This window comes from Salvelinus alpinus, chromosome 3 (genome assembly GCF_045679555.1).
Source record: "Salvelinus alpinus chromosome 3, SLU_Salpinus.1, whole genome shotgun sequence".
Classification (NCBI taxonomy): domain Eukaryota; kingdom Metazoa; phylum Chordata; class Actinopteri; order Salmoniformes; family Salmonidae; genus Salvelinus; species Salvelinus alpinus.
In genome coordinates, this window is record NC_092088.1 from 24,413,666 (window position 1) to 24,430,907 (window position 17,242).

Sequence of the window (17,242 nt, forward strand, 5' to 3'; positions counted from 1 at the left end):
ATGAACATCAACATTTTCAGCCTCATTTTCATCTTGATCTTGCTCGTCGTCATTACCATTATCGTCACTGTCATCATGAATTCATGTAGCTGGATACAATATTTATAGACCTATACATACAGCAGTGAGCATCCTAATTCTCAGTCCATATTCTCGGGCTCGGCAGGCCTACCGCAAGCTGGAGGATCTGCAGAAGCTGCTGCCCTCTCTGAACATCAGCTACTACGTGAGCCAGGGCAGCCTGGATGCCCTGCAGAGGGCAGTGGGTGTACCCCTGGGCCGGGGGCAGCTCTCAGGCAGGGGAGACCGACGCGACAGCGGGGGAGAGGAGGACGAGGTGGAGGAGGACGAAGCCCTGGTGTCCCACCAAGGGGACTGAGGGCTGGGACACAACCCTGGTCTTGTGGGGCAAGAGGGTGTGCACGGTTTTGTTGTAGCGGCCTGATTCTATGGCCATTTCATACAGGGTTAAAAACCTAACACGTTGCACCCTCCAAGAGGATGGATAGTATACTCAGTGGAGAGTATAATGTTACACCTGATGGATCACTCAGACCAATTACACTTTTTATGAGTATATCTATGGTAGATGAAATTCAAAATATATTTACCATACAAATAGTTGGATTTCAGATATTTTTTACACTAATAAGCCTCTACTTCCATTTGACAGAAAGAAAAAAACATTGCTATACCTTGCACAACTATACAATATTTGTTCTGCTGATGCCGTTTAGCTTTTTGCCTTATGCAGAATGTTCTCTTTCAACGCAAAATAAAGCCGCCTTTGGATCTGAAAGTTGTGTGCATCTTGGACCTAAACCGTCCTGAAATTGAAACACCAATGTTTTCTTTACCTGAAATGCATTTTGTATTTGTGGTCAGAGTTTGTACATTTCAACTGAATGTGGTTTGTGTCGTGTGTATTGATAGTGTTTTGTACATTTCTGTGAGTTAAATTGAAATCTTTGAGATATTTTGTAAAGTAATCTGTACAGTATTTTACAATTTTTAAATAAAATGTTTATACCTTTCTTGGGTGATGCCAACAAACCCACATACACACGTCAGAAACACACAGATGGTCACTGATACTGTTGTTTTATTTTGTCTACAAAAAAAATGTATTCACAAAAACTTGACATCTCATTCATTTATTGGCAGGTAGAGATAAATTGCCATCTGCCTTTCACATTGCCCATTGTCACTCGAAATAAATGGCAAAAACCATGCCAACAGCGAAAAGGTGTCTGTTCTCAAAGTTGAGAGTCAGAAAGTTGTCCTTTTCATCATCCCACAGGGTACGGCTTGCTATCTTCACTGTCTGGCCTTTCTTGTCGCCGACGACCACCCTGGCCACGTATCTGTAGCGGTCGAAAACCTGCTCCTTGCAGAACGCCAGGATATCTGCAGCCACTTTATCAGCCACATCTCGACAGTTGTCGTGGTCGTAGGCCAGCTCACCGAATGCTTGGTTCATCAACTCCTCGCCTTTCTTCTGAATCAAATGGGGAAGAAACTTCTGCTTTGGTCCCAACCTGTAGGTGTTGGCTAGTTTCCCTTTGAACCCTGATTTCCAAACTGAAGACCCTCGTTTCACAGGGTGGGAGTCGTCGTCGTCATGCATTTCAATGTCCATGGTTGACCCTCGGAGCCTGTCAGTATGGCTATCTTTGTGAATCCCCTTCATAATGCTACCCCGACGCTCAGACATTTCTGGAAAACGTTTGGAAGTCAAAAACAAGTGTATTTTCAAGAACAGGTAAACAATTCAGGTGGTGCGGCGAGTTGTGAATGTTTTAATCAGCTGTTCCAACTGTCATTGCGCGACTCGGACACAGTGTCGTGAGACCCCGCTCGTGCTCAGACTTTCTCAAAGGCTGTGAGCTTTGAACTATTTGAGACTAAATAAAAAAAATCTAAAACATTAACAAATACATACAATCCATTACATTTGATAAATATAGCTCCTATTCGTCGAAAAACTGTTTTTAATGTTGTCTATTTCGGCCAGGGGCAAGTTTAGGGTCCATAGCAACAACCAATGTTGTAGATACAAGAAACTTTCTCCTAACTCTGGAACTTGGGATAATTCATTTGTTTGGTATTAGAAACATGGACTTAAGGGACAACCGTTCGTCTTTAAATGAACTACAGGACAAAATTCGTTGTTTGACAGATGAAAATGTAAGTCATTTACTTTGACTATCCTTTTAAACTGGCCTATTTTGGTCAAACTTTAAACATGAACCTGCAAGGTTACCTTATAGTTGCATCAAGCTTAATATCTTCAGTAGGCCTATGGCTTGTGTTCCTGAAAAATGTATATAACAAAGTCTTCATTGTTTAAAAATAATACAAATATACAACCAATGTAGGTCCAGCTCCGTGACAAAAATGAAAGCCACTTTACCAAACTGGGCTACCTTGAGAGCAGGTTGGGCTATCTTGCAGGCTCCAAGACTGACCTCTCTTCCAAACTGGTCTCAAGCGAAGAGGAGAAACTGAAGGTAGGATATATGAGACTACATTGTATTTGGATATCTATCAATCACTTATTTAGGATGTAGACAGACCTCTTGTCTTTTTGTTAACTGAAATATTTATCCTATTATATCCCTTTATCCGTCAGATATCCAAGGAGCTTGTCGAGGTACATATACAGACCAACAAAGTGAGGGAGCAGTATGAAAAGGACATTTTTGACCTGAAAATAAAGGTGATGCTCAAATTAATATGTATTACATAGTCATTACAGATCTCTGGGCCCTACTTTACCCACCTGGGCCCTACATAGTCATTACTCACCTTAATTGAAATGATCCCAACCCTGATGCACAGATAGTACTCTAGTATCTCACCCACCTCACCCTTCCCTCCTCAGATCCTATCCCAGGAAGGGGTGGTGGTGGAGATGGAGATGGAGAGGGATAGGCTCTGCAGGGAGCTCCAGTCTGTCACTGCCCGCCTACAGGTGGCAGAGAGGACAGGAAGTGACCTCACAGAGGAATATGTGACCCTGAAGAGGAACTACCTGGCTCTGACTGAGGCCCACGATAGGGAGGTGGTCCAGAATGACGAGCTGAGCGCTGAGCTGCTTGGGCTGGCCCAGGCTCGTGATGACCTCTTCAGGCAGACAGAGGAACAGCAGCAGCGTGTTAGGGCCTCTACAGAGGGTGGTGTCTATGGGCAGGCTGCTCAGGAGCTGGACAGGGTGCGGGCGCTGGTCAGCCGTATGTCTCACAATAGAATAATGGTGAGAGGGAGCTTTGGTTCATTTCCACAATGACAATTACCAGCCACAGAAATATGTCAAAATACATTTCCTATAAGGCACACAAAAATAATCTAATAACTTCTGGTCTAATACCAATGTGGCTATATAACTTCCTCATTGCTCAAATTTGTTCTTCTCATCACAGCCAGAGGACCTGGCTATGTTGGACCAAGAACGTAAATCTATGGAGAAGAGTGTGAGTATATCTCTGAACACAACAAGTCATGTATGAATGTCAGTAATACTTTTAACCTAATGCAACTGAGTGCAAGTGTGTTATTATGTAAGTGAAAACTGAATAGTGCCTAACAGTTTCACATCTGATCAGTTTATCATAAATAGTCAACAGAGCCATGGTATATAGAGATCTCGGCCAGGTTTCAAAACGGCAAAAAAGATCAGCGAATTGAACAGACATTTTTATTGATTAGCATTTGGAATAATGTGTATCTAAGTCTGTACTGTGTTGTGGTGTCAACAGATCTGCTTTCACTGTACATCTTCATAGGTTTAGAAAACTATCAAAAATGAACCACACAACACAGAAGCGTCAATGATCACTTAGCAACAGCTATGGGAGGAGAAAGTGGCACTCTCGGAACATTGACAGAAACCGCATTGGCCCAACTCTCTCTATATGCCCCAACGAGGCAAGCCTGTGGATCATTAAGCCATGGAGTGCTTGGGGATAAAAGAGGAAGCGGGCTGCACAAACAGGAGGAGGACTGAGAGGGAAACGTGTGCTATAGAGTGTGAGAAGAGAGAATGATCTGTGTGATTACCTGTTGTGAGCTGGACTGTCTGATTACCCTCACTGTGTACCGAACCAGTTTGGTTGAGGACCCGAGTTTTAGGATTACCCCTGGAGAATGGAACGGACAACGAGAACGGATTGTGAAATGGTTGCTGAATTCCCCCCTTTCCCACAGTGTGCAAATCTCCATAATACATTTCCCATTTGTATTCTAGTTGTGCTTCGTGTGCATGTTTGGTTATTGAACTTGGTGACGAAGAAACCCCACCCCCTTGAGCCTGCTACAATATATGACTCTGATAGCCAGTCAATATTCACATCCTTTTTTTCAATGTCTGACATAGCTGCTTGGGAACCAGGATGTGATCAAAGACATGCTGGAGCAGATGAAGAAGAGCTATGAAGAGCAGCAGCACAGACTGGAGGAGAAAGTGTGAGTAGAGAGACACTAGTCTAGTCTCACATGTCTTTACATCAAAACCCTGGACCTGCAATAGCCTCTCTGGCTACTATAAACAGTAGTGACTGAGGAAACAAGGCATCTTGTCATTATCCTTCATTTTTCAGTCATCAACTTCTCTAACTTGTCTCAGGCTGTTCACGTTAGCCACTGTAGCCCACGTCTGCTTTGTGGTCTTCTGTTTGATTTGGTTTCTGTTTCACTGTGGTCCACGCTACAATTTGGGATTCTTTTTTGTGATGTGGTCTCGTCTGGTATGTGGTCTCTGACATGTTTTTTCTTATATGATGGGTCTTCAGGGTGGCAATGGGCAAGGAGCAACAAGAGAAGAAGAGAGCCATCTGCTATACCCGTCAGAAACTAGCCGAACAGAGTGCGGTACAAAAGAGCGCGTCACATGTGTCTGGTCTACCCAAATTATCGTTTTATACCATAATTGTCTTTGGATTTGCCATTAATCAATCTGAATCTGCAACTTGATGCTCTGTAAAAATTTGAATTTATTTTGTGTGTGTGTGTGTTCCTATTCAGGCCATGTTGAGCTCTCAGAGCCAGCTGAAGGAGGTGGAGGAAGATAACTCTAAGCTACAAATGCAGGTGAAGGAACTGAATGAGGAGTACCGTGCCAAACTGGGGCGCTACCTACAGGACCTAGCTGTGAGTACACACTAAGACAGATGCATGCACACAGGTAGGCTACACATACATTATGCACAGTAAAACAGATGCCGGGATTCGCAGCCTAGACATATACAGACAGAAAGATCCCCATTTTCCTACCCCACGTCCTTCCTAACCCACTACCACTAGTCCCCAACTCCTACCACACCACAGTTATCAAAGTGAACCCACACCACCCATGCTGTGGAATCTATTTTGGTCTTTGCCTCTTGTCTCCAGGAGTATGTGGATGGTCTGGCGGAGGGGAGGGGGGTGAAGGGCCCCCCAGAGAAGGTGAAGATGAGGGGCTTCGTGGACAGCATGCTCCAAGAGGTGCGCTCCTCCTACAGGGCTAGAGAGGAGCAGCTAGCCTCTGCCGCACGCTCCTACAAGAAGAGACTGCAGAGGCTCACTAAGAACCACCAAGCCCTGCTTATCGCATACAGGTTAGCCCCTCTCATGCCCTCCATGTTGTATTTCTGTGATTTACTCAATGTGTATACCACATGGATGGTCCTGTCATCCTTGGTTAGGTTTGTGTGTGTTATTAGGAAACTTGACCCCCAACCCATCTCTCCGTGGTCATTCTCTATTGGCCGAGGCTGCGTGACCGGATCTAACCACCCTGTTCCACTCCCGCCCCCCAGGACACCTCTTCCCCAGAGCTAAACAAACCTATCACGTTCTGTGCATGTGTTTTTTTAATGCACACATTTCTAAAAAGCTGAAAAAACCCTGCGGCGATTTGAACGAGCATCTCCCCCAAATTGTTTTTTTGTGTGTAGCTAAAACCTTCTCTGTCTGTTGTTTGATTTGATTTATTAGGATCCCCATTAGCAGACGCCAATGGTGACAGCTAGTTTTACTGGGGTCCGACACATAATGGAAAATACGTTACAGACAAAATACTTTATAATTTACATACACACACAGTACATGTTAAAATGTATCTATCAGTTACACATACGTCAGTACATACACACAACAAGTAGGTCACATTGGGGAGAGGCGTTGTTGTTTTGACCATGACAGTTTACAATCTAAGGTAACACCAAGTAATTTAGTCTCCTTAACTTGTTCAACAGCCACACCATTCATTACCAGAGTCAGCCGAATATATTATTAAAAGTCACCTCGTCCGAGAGAGATTTACATGGTTATCAAAACGTCATGCCAGGGTAAGCCTACACAAAACACAGCCCTTATTTTTTGTGTTTTTTAATTTCCTTATGGGAAACATTTATGGTGGGGAAATGATTGGAACCATTTCCCTGTTTGACAGCTAGGTTTTATGGGTATTATGACACCTCCACTGTGGGGCTCTATGGGTAAAAAGAGTATAGGGCCTAGAGAGCTGCCCTGCGGTACACCACACTTTAAATGTTTGACATTGGAGAAGCTTCCATTAAAGAAAACCCTCTGAGTTATGTTAGATAGATCTGAATCCACGATATGGCAGATAATGGTCTATAATATCAAAGGCTGCACAGAAATCTAACAGTACAGCTACCACAATCTTCTTATTATCAATTTCTTTTAAACAATCAGTCATTTGTGTCAGTGCAGTACATGTTGAGTGCCCTTCTCTATAAGCATGCTGAAAGTCTGTTGTTAATTTGTTTACAGAGAAATTGCATTGTATGTGGTCAAACACCATTTTTTCCAACAGTTTGCTAAGAGCTGGCAGCAAGCTGATAGGTCTGCTGTTAGAATCAGTAAAGGCTGCTTTACCATTCTTGGGGAGCAGAATGACTTTGCCTTCCCTCCAGGCCTGAGGACAAATACTTTCCTCTAGGCTCAGATTAAAAATGTGACAGATAGGAGTGGCTATAGAGTCAGCTACCATCCTCAGTAGCTTTCCATCTAAGTTGTCAATGCCAGGAGGTTTGTCATTTTTTTATTTAACCTTTATTTAACTAGGCAACTCAGTTAAGAACAAATCATTTTTTACAATGACGGCCTACCTAAAGGCCTCCTGCGGGGATGGGGGCTGGGAATACAAATAAATAAAAATATAGGACAAAACACACATCATGACAAGAGAGACAACACTACATAGAGACCTAAGATGACAACACAGCATGGCAGCAACACATGACAACACAGCATGGCAGCAACACATGACAACACAGCATGGTAACAACACAGCATGACAACAACATGGTAGCAGCACAAAACAGGGTACACACATTGTTGGGCACAGACAATAGCACAAAGGGCAAGAAGGTAGAGACACCAATACATCACGCAAAGCAGCCACAATTGTCAGTAAGAGTGTCCATGATTGAGTCTTTGAATGAAGAGATTGAGATAAAACTGTCCAGTTTGAGTGTTTGTTGCAGCTCGTTCCAGCCGCTAGCTGCAGCGAACTGAAAAGACGAGCGACTCAGGGATGTGTGCACTTTGGGGACCTTTTAACAGAATGTGACTGGCAGAATGGGTGTTGTATGTGGAGGATAAGGGCTGCAGTAGATTTCTCTGATAGGGAGGAGTGAGGCCTAAGAGGGTTTTATAAATAAGCAACAACCAGTGGGTCTTGCGCAGGGTATACAGAGATGACCAGTTTACATAGGAGTATAGTGATGTGTCCTATAAGGAGCATTGGTGGGGAAATCTGATGGCTGAATGGTAAAGAACATCTAGCCGCTTGAGAGCACCCTTACTTGCCTATCTATAAATTACGTCTCCATAATCTAGCATGGGTAGGATGGTCATCTGAATCAGGGTTAGTTTGGCAACTGGGGGTGAAAGAGGAGCGATTATGATAGAGGAAACCAAGTCTAGATTTTACTTTAGCCTGCAGCTTTGATATGTGCTGAAAGAAGGACTGTGTGCCGTCTAGCCATACTCCCATGTACCCTTATGAGGTGACTACCTCAAGCTCTAAACCCTCAGAGGTAGTAATCACACCTGTGGGGAGAGGGGCATTCTTCTTACCAAACCACATGACCTTTGTTTTGGAGGTTTTCAGAACAAGGTTAAGGGCAGAGAAAGCTTGTTGGACATTAAGAAAGCTTTGTTGTAGAGCGTTTAACACAAAATCCGGGGAGGGGCCAGTTGAGTATAAGACTGTATCATCTGCATATAAATGGATGAGAGAGCTTCCTACTGCCTGAGCTATGTTGTTGATGTAAATTGAGAAGAGTGTGGGGCCTAGGATCGAGCCTTGGGGTATACCCTTGGTGACAGGCAGTGGCTGAGACAGCAGATTTTCTGACTTTATACACTGCACTCTTTGAGAGAGGTAGTTAGCAAATCAGGCCAAAGACCCCTCAGAGACACCACTACTCCTTAGCCAGCCCACAAGAATTAAATGGTCTACCGTATCAAAAGCTTTGGCCAAGTAAATAAAAATAGCAGCACAACATTGCTTAGAATCAAGGGCAATGGTGACATCATTGAGGACCTTTTAAGATTGCAGTGACACATCCATAACCTGAGCGGAAACCAGATTGCATACCAGAGAGAATACTATAGACATCAAGAAAGCCAGTCAGTTGATTGACAAGTTTTTCCAACACTTTTGATAAACAGGGCAAAATAGAAATAGGCCTATAACAGTTAGGATCAGCTTGATCTCCCCCTTTAAATAAAGGACTAACCGTGGCTGCCTTCCAAGCAATGGGAACCTCCCCAGATAGGAGAGACAGGCTTGGCGATTTATAGGGGAAGCAACCTTAAAGAAGAAAGGGTCTAAACCATCTGGCCCAGATGTGTTTTTGGGGTCAAGTTTAAGTAGCTCCTTTAGCACCCCGGACTCAGTGTCCGCCTGCAGGGAGAAACTTTGTAGTGGGGCAGGGGGAAAAGAGGGAGGATCATCGGGGCTAGTCGCATTAGAAGGTGTGGGAGATGAGGAAATGTTGGACGGGCAAGGAGGCATGGCTGAGTCAAATAGGAATCCTGACTTAATGAAGTGGTGATTTAAAGAGCTTAGCCATGTGCTTCAACCACATTAAGGGACATGGGTAGCTGTGAGGAGGAGGGTTTATTCTCCAGGTCTTTAACCGTTTTCCAGAACTTCTTGGGGTTAGACCCACAGAGAGAGAACTGCTCCTTAAAGTAACTAACTTCTTTGTTGGCATTTCCTGCCTAAGTTTGCCCACTTTGCCAATGAAGTAATCATTAAAATAATTTGCAGCATCAAATGGTTTTGTGATGAATAAGCCATCTGATTTGATGAAAGATTGAGTTGAATTTGTCTTTCTGACCTTAATTTAATTCAAAGTACTCAAGTTTGTTTTCTCCATCATTCTGTATATCATTGATCTTGGCTTCATAATACATTTTCTTCTTCTTTTTGTTGAGTTTAGTCACATAATTTCTCAAATTGCAGTAAGTCAGATGTGCAGCCAGACGTATTTGCCACTCCTTTTGCCCCATCTTTCAACCATACAGATTTTCATCAATCCATGGAGCGTTAACAGTTCTAACAGTCAGTTTTTTAACAGGTGCATGTTTATCAATAATTGGAAGAAGCAATTCCATAAATTCATCAAGTGCAGTGACTGGTGCTCTTTATTTATCACAGACAAACAAGTATTTTTTTTTACATATTCTACATAAGTCACAACTAAATATTTTGTATGGTTTCTTATTCACTATTTTAGGCCAAGCTTTTGGCACTTTGGCTTTCCTGGATATAGCCACTATATTGTGATCACTGCATCTAATGGGTGTCCAATACAGCTTTAGTGTAACATGCACGCTAATAATCGGGAAGCAAGTTCAGGGAGTGAATTTAATAAATAAGAAACAAAACAACAAACACGAGTAGCGTACAAACATTTAAACATATAAACAGAAACAATAATGCCTGAGGAAAGAACCAAAGGGAGTGCCAGATATAGGGGAGGTTATCAGGAAGGTGATGGAGTCCAGGTAAGTCTCATGAGGTGCAGATACGTGTAATGATGGTGAGTTGTTCGTAATAATGAGTAAACTGCCGACAATGAGCGCCAGAGAGGAGGAGTGGGACATCTACAGTATTAGTAAAAATGTGATCAATATATTTTGATGATCTTGTTCCTGTAGTGTACTGTATGTAATCGCCCTGGTATGTTGATTAACCTATCTTGGGTAGGGGGCAGTATTTTGAAGTTTGGGCAAACGTGCCCAAAGTAAACTGCCTGTTACTCAGGCCCAGAAGCTAGGATATGCATATGCATGGTAGTATTGGATAGAAAACACTCTGAAGTTTCTAAAACGGTTAAAAATAATGTCTGTGAGTATAACAGAACTGATATGGCAGGCGAAAACCCGAGGAAAATCCATCCAGGAAGTGGGATTTTTTTTAATGTGTTGTTTTCCATTGAATGCCTATTGACTATGTTATGGGTTAGGGCCCAGATTGCAGTTCCTATGGCTTCCACTAGATGTCAACAGTCTTTAGACATGCTTTCAGGCTTGAAAAACGACGAGTAAAAATACCTTTAGGTCAGTGGACAGGGGAAGTATGCAGAGCTGGATTGGGCGCGTGACCGTGAGCGCCCCGTTCGTTGTTTTTCCTTTCTATTGAAAACGCTATTGTCCGGTTGAAATATTATTTATTATTTAGACAATAGACAACCTGAGGATTAATTATAAACATCGTTTGACATGTTTCGACGAACTTTACCGGTACTATTAGGATGTATTCGTCTGCGTGTTTTGACCGCCCTGGAGCCAGTCGATTACTGACCAAAACGCGCCAACAAAACAGAGTTTTTGGGACATAAAAAAGGGACTTTATCGAACAAAACAAACATTTATTGTGTAACAGGGAGTCTTGTTAGAAGATCATCAAAGGTAAGTGATTCATTTTATCGCTATTTCTGACTTTTGTGACTTCCACTTGGCTGTAAAATGTTTGTATGCTTTTGTAAGCTGGGCACTGTCCTCAGATAATCGCATGGTATGCTTTCGCCGTAAAGCCTTTTTGAAATCTGACACAGCAGCTGGATTAACAAGAAGTTCATCTTTAAGCCGATGTATAACACTTGTATATTTTATGAATGTTTATTATGAGTATTTCTGTATTTTGAATTTGGCGCTCTGCAATTTCACCGGATGTTGGCCAGGTGGGACGGTACCCATAACAAGTTAATAACCTGAACCAGATAACAGGCACTGGTTACAGTGAGAAGTTTCCTACTGAGCGGACAGCTTGATGAAAACCAGTCAATATTCAGGTCCCCAAGAAAGAAGACCTCTCTGTTTACATCACATACACTATCAATTATTTCACACATTATTTAGATACTAACTGTTAGCACTTGGTGGCCTATAGCAACACCCCAATAGGGGTGTTGCTATAGATGTGACAGGTGAACCTGCAACCACAACACTTCAATGACACTTTACATAAGATCGTCTCTAACCAGTACAGGGATATGGCTTTGAATATATGTCACGTTCCTGACCTTATTTCCTTTGTTTAGTCTTTGTTTAGTTGGTCAGGACGTGAGCTGGGTGGGTATATTCTATGTTTTGTGTCTCATTGGTTTAGGTGTGTCTGATTGGCCTGATATGGTTCTCAATCAGAGGCAGGTGTTTTACGTTGTCTCTGATTGGGAACCATATTTAGGTAGGCTGTGTTCACTGTTTATTTGTGGGTGATTGTTCCTGTTCATTGCGTTCTTTGTTTTCACTAGGTTCACATGTTCAGGTCTGTAGCGTCGTTGGTTTCATTCTGTTTATTGTTTTGTTCGTGTTTATAAGTGTTCAAATAAATATGGAAACGTACCACGCTGCGATTTGGTCCTCCTCTCTTCCACCTAACGACGAGCGTTACAATATATACAGCAACACCTCCCCCATAAGCATTCCTGTCTCTTCTATAGATGTTATATCCTTGTATTGCTACTGCTGTATCAACAAATTAATTATCTAAGTGAGTGACGAATATATTCATGTTATCTGATGTTAGCAAGTTATTGATTTCATTTTTTTTAATATGGGCTATTTTCAGCCCTTTCCTGGGTAGCTTATCAGAGAGACATAATATGGAAAAGAGCAAACAAAGCATGAGAAAAATATATACATTCAACAGTCCATTAATCAGTTGGTGTGTGTGTGCTGTGTGGGTGAAGCTATGAACCCTTAGGCTTGGCTCTCTCATCCCTTCCATGCTTTTGGGATGGAGGGTGGATAGTGAGCCTGTCATAGCGGATGTAAGCAATGTCCCCATGCGCTCTTGCAGCTTTCATGGCTGGGGTAAGTTATTTCCTCTTCTGGCACACAGCTTCAGGATGGTCTTCGTTGAGGAAGATGTACATTCCTCTCAAGTTCTTGGGTCTTTCCAGAACAGCTACTTTGTCCTTTAACCTCAGGAACTTGACCAAAGTCGGCCTGGGCCTGTCACCTTGGCCGGTGGTGGTTTTTCCAGGTCTCGTGGCAATTCTGTCCACAACCATGTTGTTCTGCCTTGATTCTTTGTCATTGTTATCATGGATTATCATACAGAATGGCTGTCCTCTCTTAATGACTTACAGATTGCTGTCATCTTGCCGTTTTCCTATTTAAACTCATCGAGAGAACTGCAAACTGTTCTTCAGGTCCTGGACCTCTCTGGTCAGGTCGTCCATTATTTTATTAGTTGACTCCACCAGTATTTGAACACAACACTTGAAGCTGTTTTCTTGTTGTACCAACTGCTTGTAAAATGATTTGTTCATTTAAAAGATTCTTCACTTGTGATAGAGAGACACCACTGTCCTCAATGGTACTCCCGCCGGCTTTGGTCTTTGTCAATGTAGCAACGTAGGTTACGCTGTTATTCGAAGTTCCAGACAGCGCAGGTTGCAGGGAAGATTGGAAACAACAACAACAAACAGCAGGGATCCAGACAACCACAAGCCCGGGACAATCGGAGGTCCCAGCCACAATAGCTAACCGCATTGCGGGCTGCGTTCAAGCCCTCAAGAAAACTCCGCTAGCTTGATAGGCAGCTAGCTAGCAACTAGATTAGCTGCTACGCCAAGCAGCTCCTCAGACCCGGTCTTGGACGGCAGGATATCTGGACAGATAGATATTAGTGGTCCCAGCAACTGATGCCAACCGCGTTGCGGCCACCAAACTCAAAAGGCAGATGGCTAGTAACACAACTTCAATAGACTTTCAAAACTTTCCAAAACAACACAATGATCTCTCCCTCATTCTGCGTTCAACAGAATGCTTGTGGACAGAGTGTATGGGTAAAGTTGTGAGACAACACATCCACAAGTGACAATAAAAAAGCATCATCTTAACTAAGAATATTGCAGTTGCACAAGCATAAGCTTGATGCACACATAATTTTTTTGCAATATCCTTATCCTAAATGTGAAACCAAACACATTTAGCCTATATGACAACATCACATGGAACATGTAGCCTAGCTCTGTCTACACATTGCATTGGGGCAAAATCCCTGTTAATTCGCTTCTCAATGATCATGCAACACCAAACAATTTGATCTACAGCACATCATTGCAATTCGCCACAGTAGCCTGTTCCACCTCTTGGCAGCCGAACTAGCACATGCGCAGAAGGTATGGTTGTTTAGCTATCGGAGGCGTCCCGAGAATCCGGTCAAACAGCCACTCCATTCTCTATTACCTTGTCTTTCCCTTGACTTTCTATCTCCTCTATAATCTTTTCACACTATCACTCTTCATAAACTGGTCCCACTTCCGCAATCTAGAAACTAATAGCCCCCAAATGACTATGACTTCACAATGCCAAACACCTTCAGCCAGCACTCTTTCCTCTGTATGTGTGTCAGGGTGCAGAGGGAACAGGTCCTGTCCCAGCCAGAGAGTGGCTTGGACCCCGGACCCCCTGAGGCCCACTTCAGCCTGGAGCCCAGTGAGCTGAGAGGAGAGACAGAAAGGGAGCTCCAGCTCCTACGCCAGGACAAGGCCAGGCTGGAGGGCCAGCTCCGAGAGGCTCAGAAGCCTGTAGTTATACTGACAAGACTGATTTTAGACTGAGTATTCTAGACCATGTTTATTGTGTTTTGTCTTTTGTCACGTTCCTAAATATAGGCTGCATGTTGCATTTTATGGGGGGTTTGTTTAATTGTTGTTGCTCAGTCAAATTTTGAAATGACTTGATCATTCATTGATTTGTACCTTTTTTTTTTAGGTGGCTGTCGTCACTAGACCTATTCAAACAGTCAACTTTCAGGAGTGAGTAATATCTTTCAAAATGACATAAAATAATAATCAAATATATGAATGAGTTAGACCATAAATAATTCTCTAACCTTGTACAGTTCTGGAAAATCAGGGCAGATATCTGAAGAGGCCTGGACTGATATTAGGAAACAGCTACGGGAGATCACCAACTCTACTCAGGTAATAACATACCCCTCTACTTACACAAATCAGAGATATGAGTCCACTGCTTTACCCTCCCATATTAACTTCTCTTCTAAGAATCAAATTGTTATAACACTACAACAAAATAATCTGTTTCTATGACCTAAGTTAAGTTGAAATGGAAACATTCCTGTTGTCCAAACAGGAGGGCCATGAGAGGGAGCGTGCCCAGCTCATCACCAGGGCAACAGTTGCCGAGGAGCAGCTGTTAGAGCTGCAGGAGTATGTTGACAAGCACCTGGGCAGGTAACAACACCCATTTTGGATTCATTAAGACATGATGTCTGTATTGTCTATTCCGTTTTGATACTCAGATCTCATAAATGTACCTGACATATTCTCCCATAGCTACTGAGTTCATTAAGTGCACTACTTAATAAAGTGGCAGGGTACTGACATCTGGATTTAAGGATTACTAGAGTCTGAGTAAAGGGTGTTCAGATGAGCGTTGTTCCTCTCTACAGGTACAAGCAGGAGATCACACAGCTGCGTAGACTGCTGGGTCTGGAGACGGGGCTTGCCCACAGAGCTGAGGCTCCCAAACCCCGCCAATCCATCGCTCGATCAGGAATCCAAGCTATGAAATATGATCTTCCACCCCCCTAAAAAACTAAACAACACATGAACCCTTGCTTTGGTATCTAACCATATGTATGAAATCTGTGCCAGTCAGAATATTCCTCAAAGAATAACATGATTGGCTACTATGACATAATAATGGACTCCATGGAAAGGCATTTGTTTCAGTATTGCTTTTTATTATCATTTATAAAATAACCGTTCCTCACTTCATCAACATGACTGTAATATTGTATTTATCCTTTACAAACGTCTCATACTCATTTAGGTTAGAGCTTAAAAATCTTGTTACTTTACTATCATATTGTAATAGGAACTGATAGATTAGAGGAAATTGAGAGAATGAGAAGAGGGAAAGGGAAGAGAGAAACAGGCAGGAGATGAGGGAGAACTATGAAGAAGAGGCCATAGTTGAAGCAGAGAGAATCTTAATGGTGGTTCTACCTGAGTTACAGAGGAACATCATGATCTCAATGATAACGATGCAGAGGGAGTTCAGCAGAGGAGAAGGGTTGAGGCAGAATTTTAAAGATCTCACTGAAATTCAATTATTTTCAGAAGAGGTCTGCATGTCCACTTTGATATTTAGCGTACACATACATGTTATTGGAGAGCAAGGAGGAGAAAGAGAGAGAACAAGGGGGGACAGGAGGAATAATTGGTTGGATGAGAAGACATGGTTGTGGGGTGAGAAAGCAGTCACCCTTAGTGCTTGAAGTGGATTGAAATAGAAGCCAGTACTCATACTCTTTATATTTGGAGCCAATATAAACACCAATATAAGAGGTGCCAGTACTCAAGCAGTAGAACAATTGACCTGACCACTTCTGTGAGACAGTTGAGAGAGAATGGGATAAAGACAAATAGATCTTAGTGGGAAATGCTAAGATGAGGTCTATTTAACCAGTGTTAAAAGCAACTCATTCACATAGATTAAGGAGACCAAGAGAAGATTATAGAGCTACTGTATGAGTGTTTATTGTTTCACTATAAATAAACTACACTAGCTTTTTATGCAACTTACTCTCTTTTCTGTGGCTCCAACATGCTCCAAACCTCCAACTGGTCTGCCATGTCTGTTACATTCTTACACATGGAGGCAGCATTCATTATGCAAATTGTCTGATAGTTAAGTTTAACAAATGTACAGTAACATTTTGGCAAGGTACTACATTGGTTAATTGTGAGGGCACAACACTCTTGTTACCCAGAGTAGAACATCTCTTGCTCTCTATTGTTGGGGAGATAGGGGGACAGGCAGTGCATCAGAAGCCACTGCATTCCTGTATCTGGGACAATTGTATCAATATTCTTGGTTTGATTGTGCTGCATGTTATAATGGATGACCTGCACTTATAAATACATGTAACAAATGTAACTATAATGAAATTAACTTTTAGAAATGTTTGTGAAATTTGTTTGTGGGTACCTGCAGTACCCTGGCAGACCCCTGGGTTCAGTGCATGTGATCCCTGGTTGAAGACTATTTCCTACCAATTATATGTATTTTGGTACACCTCCTCTAGTATAGAACATGTTTTGGAAGCTATAGAAATGCATTTATTCATGTTGACATTCATTTTGACACCTTAATGCATACTTTTAAATTATATTAAGTGAACTGAACATGAAAAAAAAGTGTTTTAGAGAGTACTAATGTTACAAACAGCAAAATACTTAAATACATGTTTTTAAGAAATACTTAAAAACATTTAACTAAAATACTGTAGAATTCCATTCGTTCCTATGGAGGACTGCTCCTTCTAGGGAGTTCCAAAATGGGGGCTGGTGGCTTCAAAACCCATCATTGGCCATTATATAGCATCTGCAATCCAGGGTTTATACACATCATTCCAACATGCAGATAGTGGAAAGGTGGAGTTTACTGAAGTCACCTGTACTGTAAGTTCCAGTGTAAAGGTAAAAGTCTCGTTAATCAACACTGAAGGCGATCTATCACATGCACGCAGGTGCAGATGATCTTTGAAAATGCTGTATGAATTTGATTATAAAAGGATTATAAGTGCACAGTATGGTTTTCACAAACGGTGTAGTGACTTTCTGGATTTGAATCAACTATCTTTAAATTAGGTGGGAGACTATGGTGAAAATTTGCAAGATTATGTTATAATACTTTTATTGCATCAAATTGTTGTTTTATGCAACAGAATAGA

At 42.2% G+C, this 17,242-nt stretch overlaps 3 protein-coding genes across 4 annotated transcripts in view; 2 read left to right on the forward strand and 1 right to left on the reverse strand.

The window, feature by feature from the left end:
• ift140 (intraflagellar transport 140 homolog (Chlamydomonas)) overlaps positions 1-1,034 on the forward strand; it is a 47,896-nt gene extending 46,862 nt beyond the window's left edge. For both annotated transcript variants that reach the window (XM_071392221.1, XM_071392222.1), the window contains one exon: positions 167-1,034. In XM_071392221.1, the coding sequence (XP_071248322.1) occupies positions 167-379 (213 nt within the window). In that variant the 3' untranslated portion in view covers positions 380-1,034. The remainder of the gene's footprint in view (positions 1-166) is intronic.
• Positions 1,035-1,085: 51 nt separating this feature from the next.
• On the reverse strand, positions 1,086-1,886 carry LOC139570389 (dynein light chain Tctex-type protein 2). The gene has a single exon (XM_071392225.1). It carries the CDS (start codon positions 1,712-1,714, stop codon positions 1,205-1,207), a length of 510 nt encoding a protein of 169 aa, XP_071248326.1. The 5' UTR covers positions 1,715-1,886; the 3' UTR covers positions 1,086-1,204.
• A 120-nt stretch (positions 1,887-2,006) lies between these two features.
• ccdc78 (coiled-coil domain containing 78) lies at positions 2,007-15,280 on the forward strand. The gene is made up of 14 exons (XM_071392223.1): positions 2,007-2,187; positions 2,379-2,510; positions 2,633-2,719; positions 2,885-3,256; positions 3,423-3,473; positions 4,376-4,464; positions 4,791-4,869; positions 5,023-5,148; positions 5,392-5,597; positions 13,892-14,066; positions 14,254-14,297; positions 14,384-14,465; positions 14,635-14,735; positions 14,954-15,280. Exons 1-14 carry the CDS (start codon positions 2,116-2,118, stop codon positions 15,093-15,095), a joined length of 1,758 nt encoding a protein of 585 aa, XP_071248324.1. The 5' UTR covers positions 2,007-2,115; the 3' UTR covers positions 15,096-15,280.
• The last annotated feature ends 1,962 nt before the right edge of the window (positions 15,281-17,242 follow it).

Excerpts from the sequence above, each read along its gene's own strand:
- ccdc78 (XM_071392223.1), top strand. The coding sequence starts at position 2,116 with ATGGACTTAAGGGACAACCGTTCGTCTTTAAATGAACTACAGGACAAA. Across the intron at positions 2,511-2,632 it reads GCGAAGAGGAGAAACTGAAG|ATATCCAAGGAGCTTGTCGA; the intron begins GTAGGATATATG and ends TTTATCCGTCAG. Across the intron at positions 5,598-13,891 it reads GCCCTGCTTATCGCATACAG|GGTGCAGAGGGAACAGGTCC; the intron begins GTTAGCCCCTCT and ends TATGTGTGTCAG.
- LOC139570389 (XM_071392225.1), bottom strand. The coding sequence starts at position 1,714 with ATGTCTGAGCGTCGGGGTAGCATTATGAAGGGGATTCACAAAGATAGC.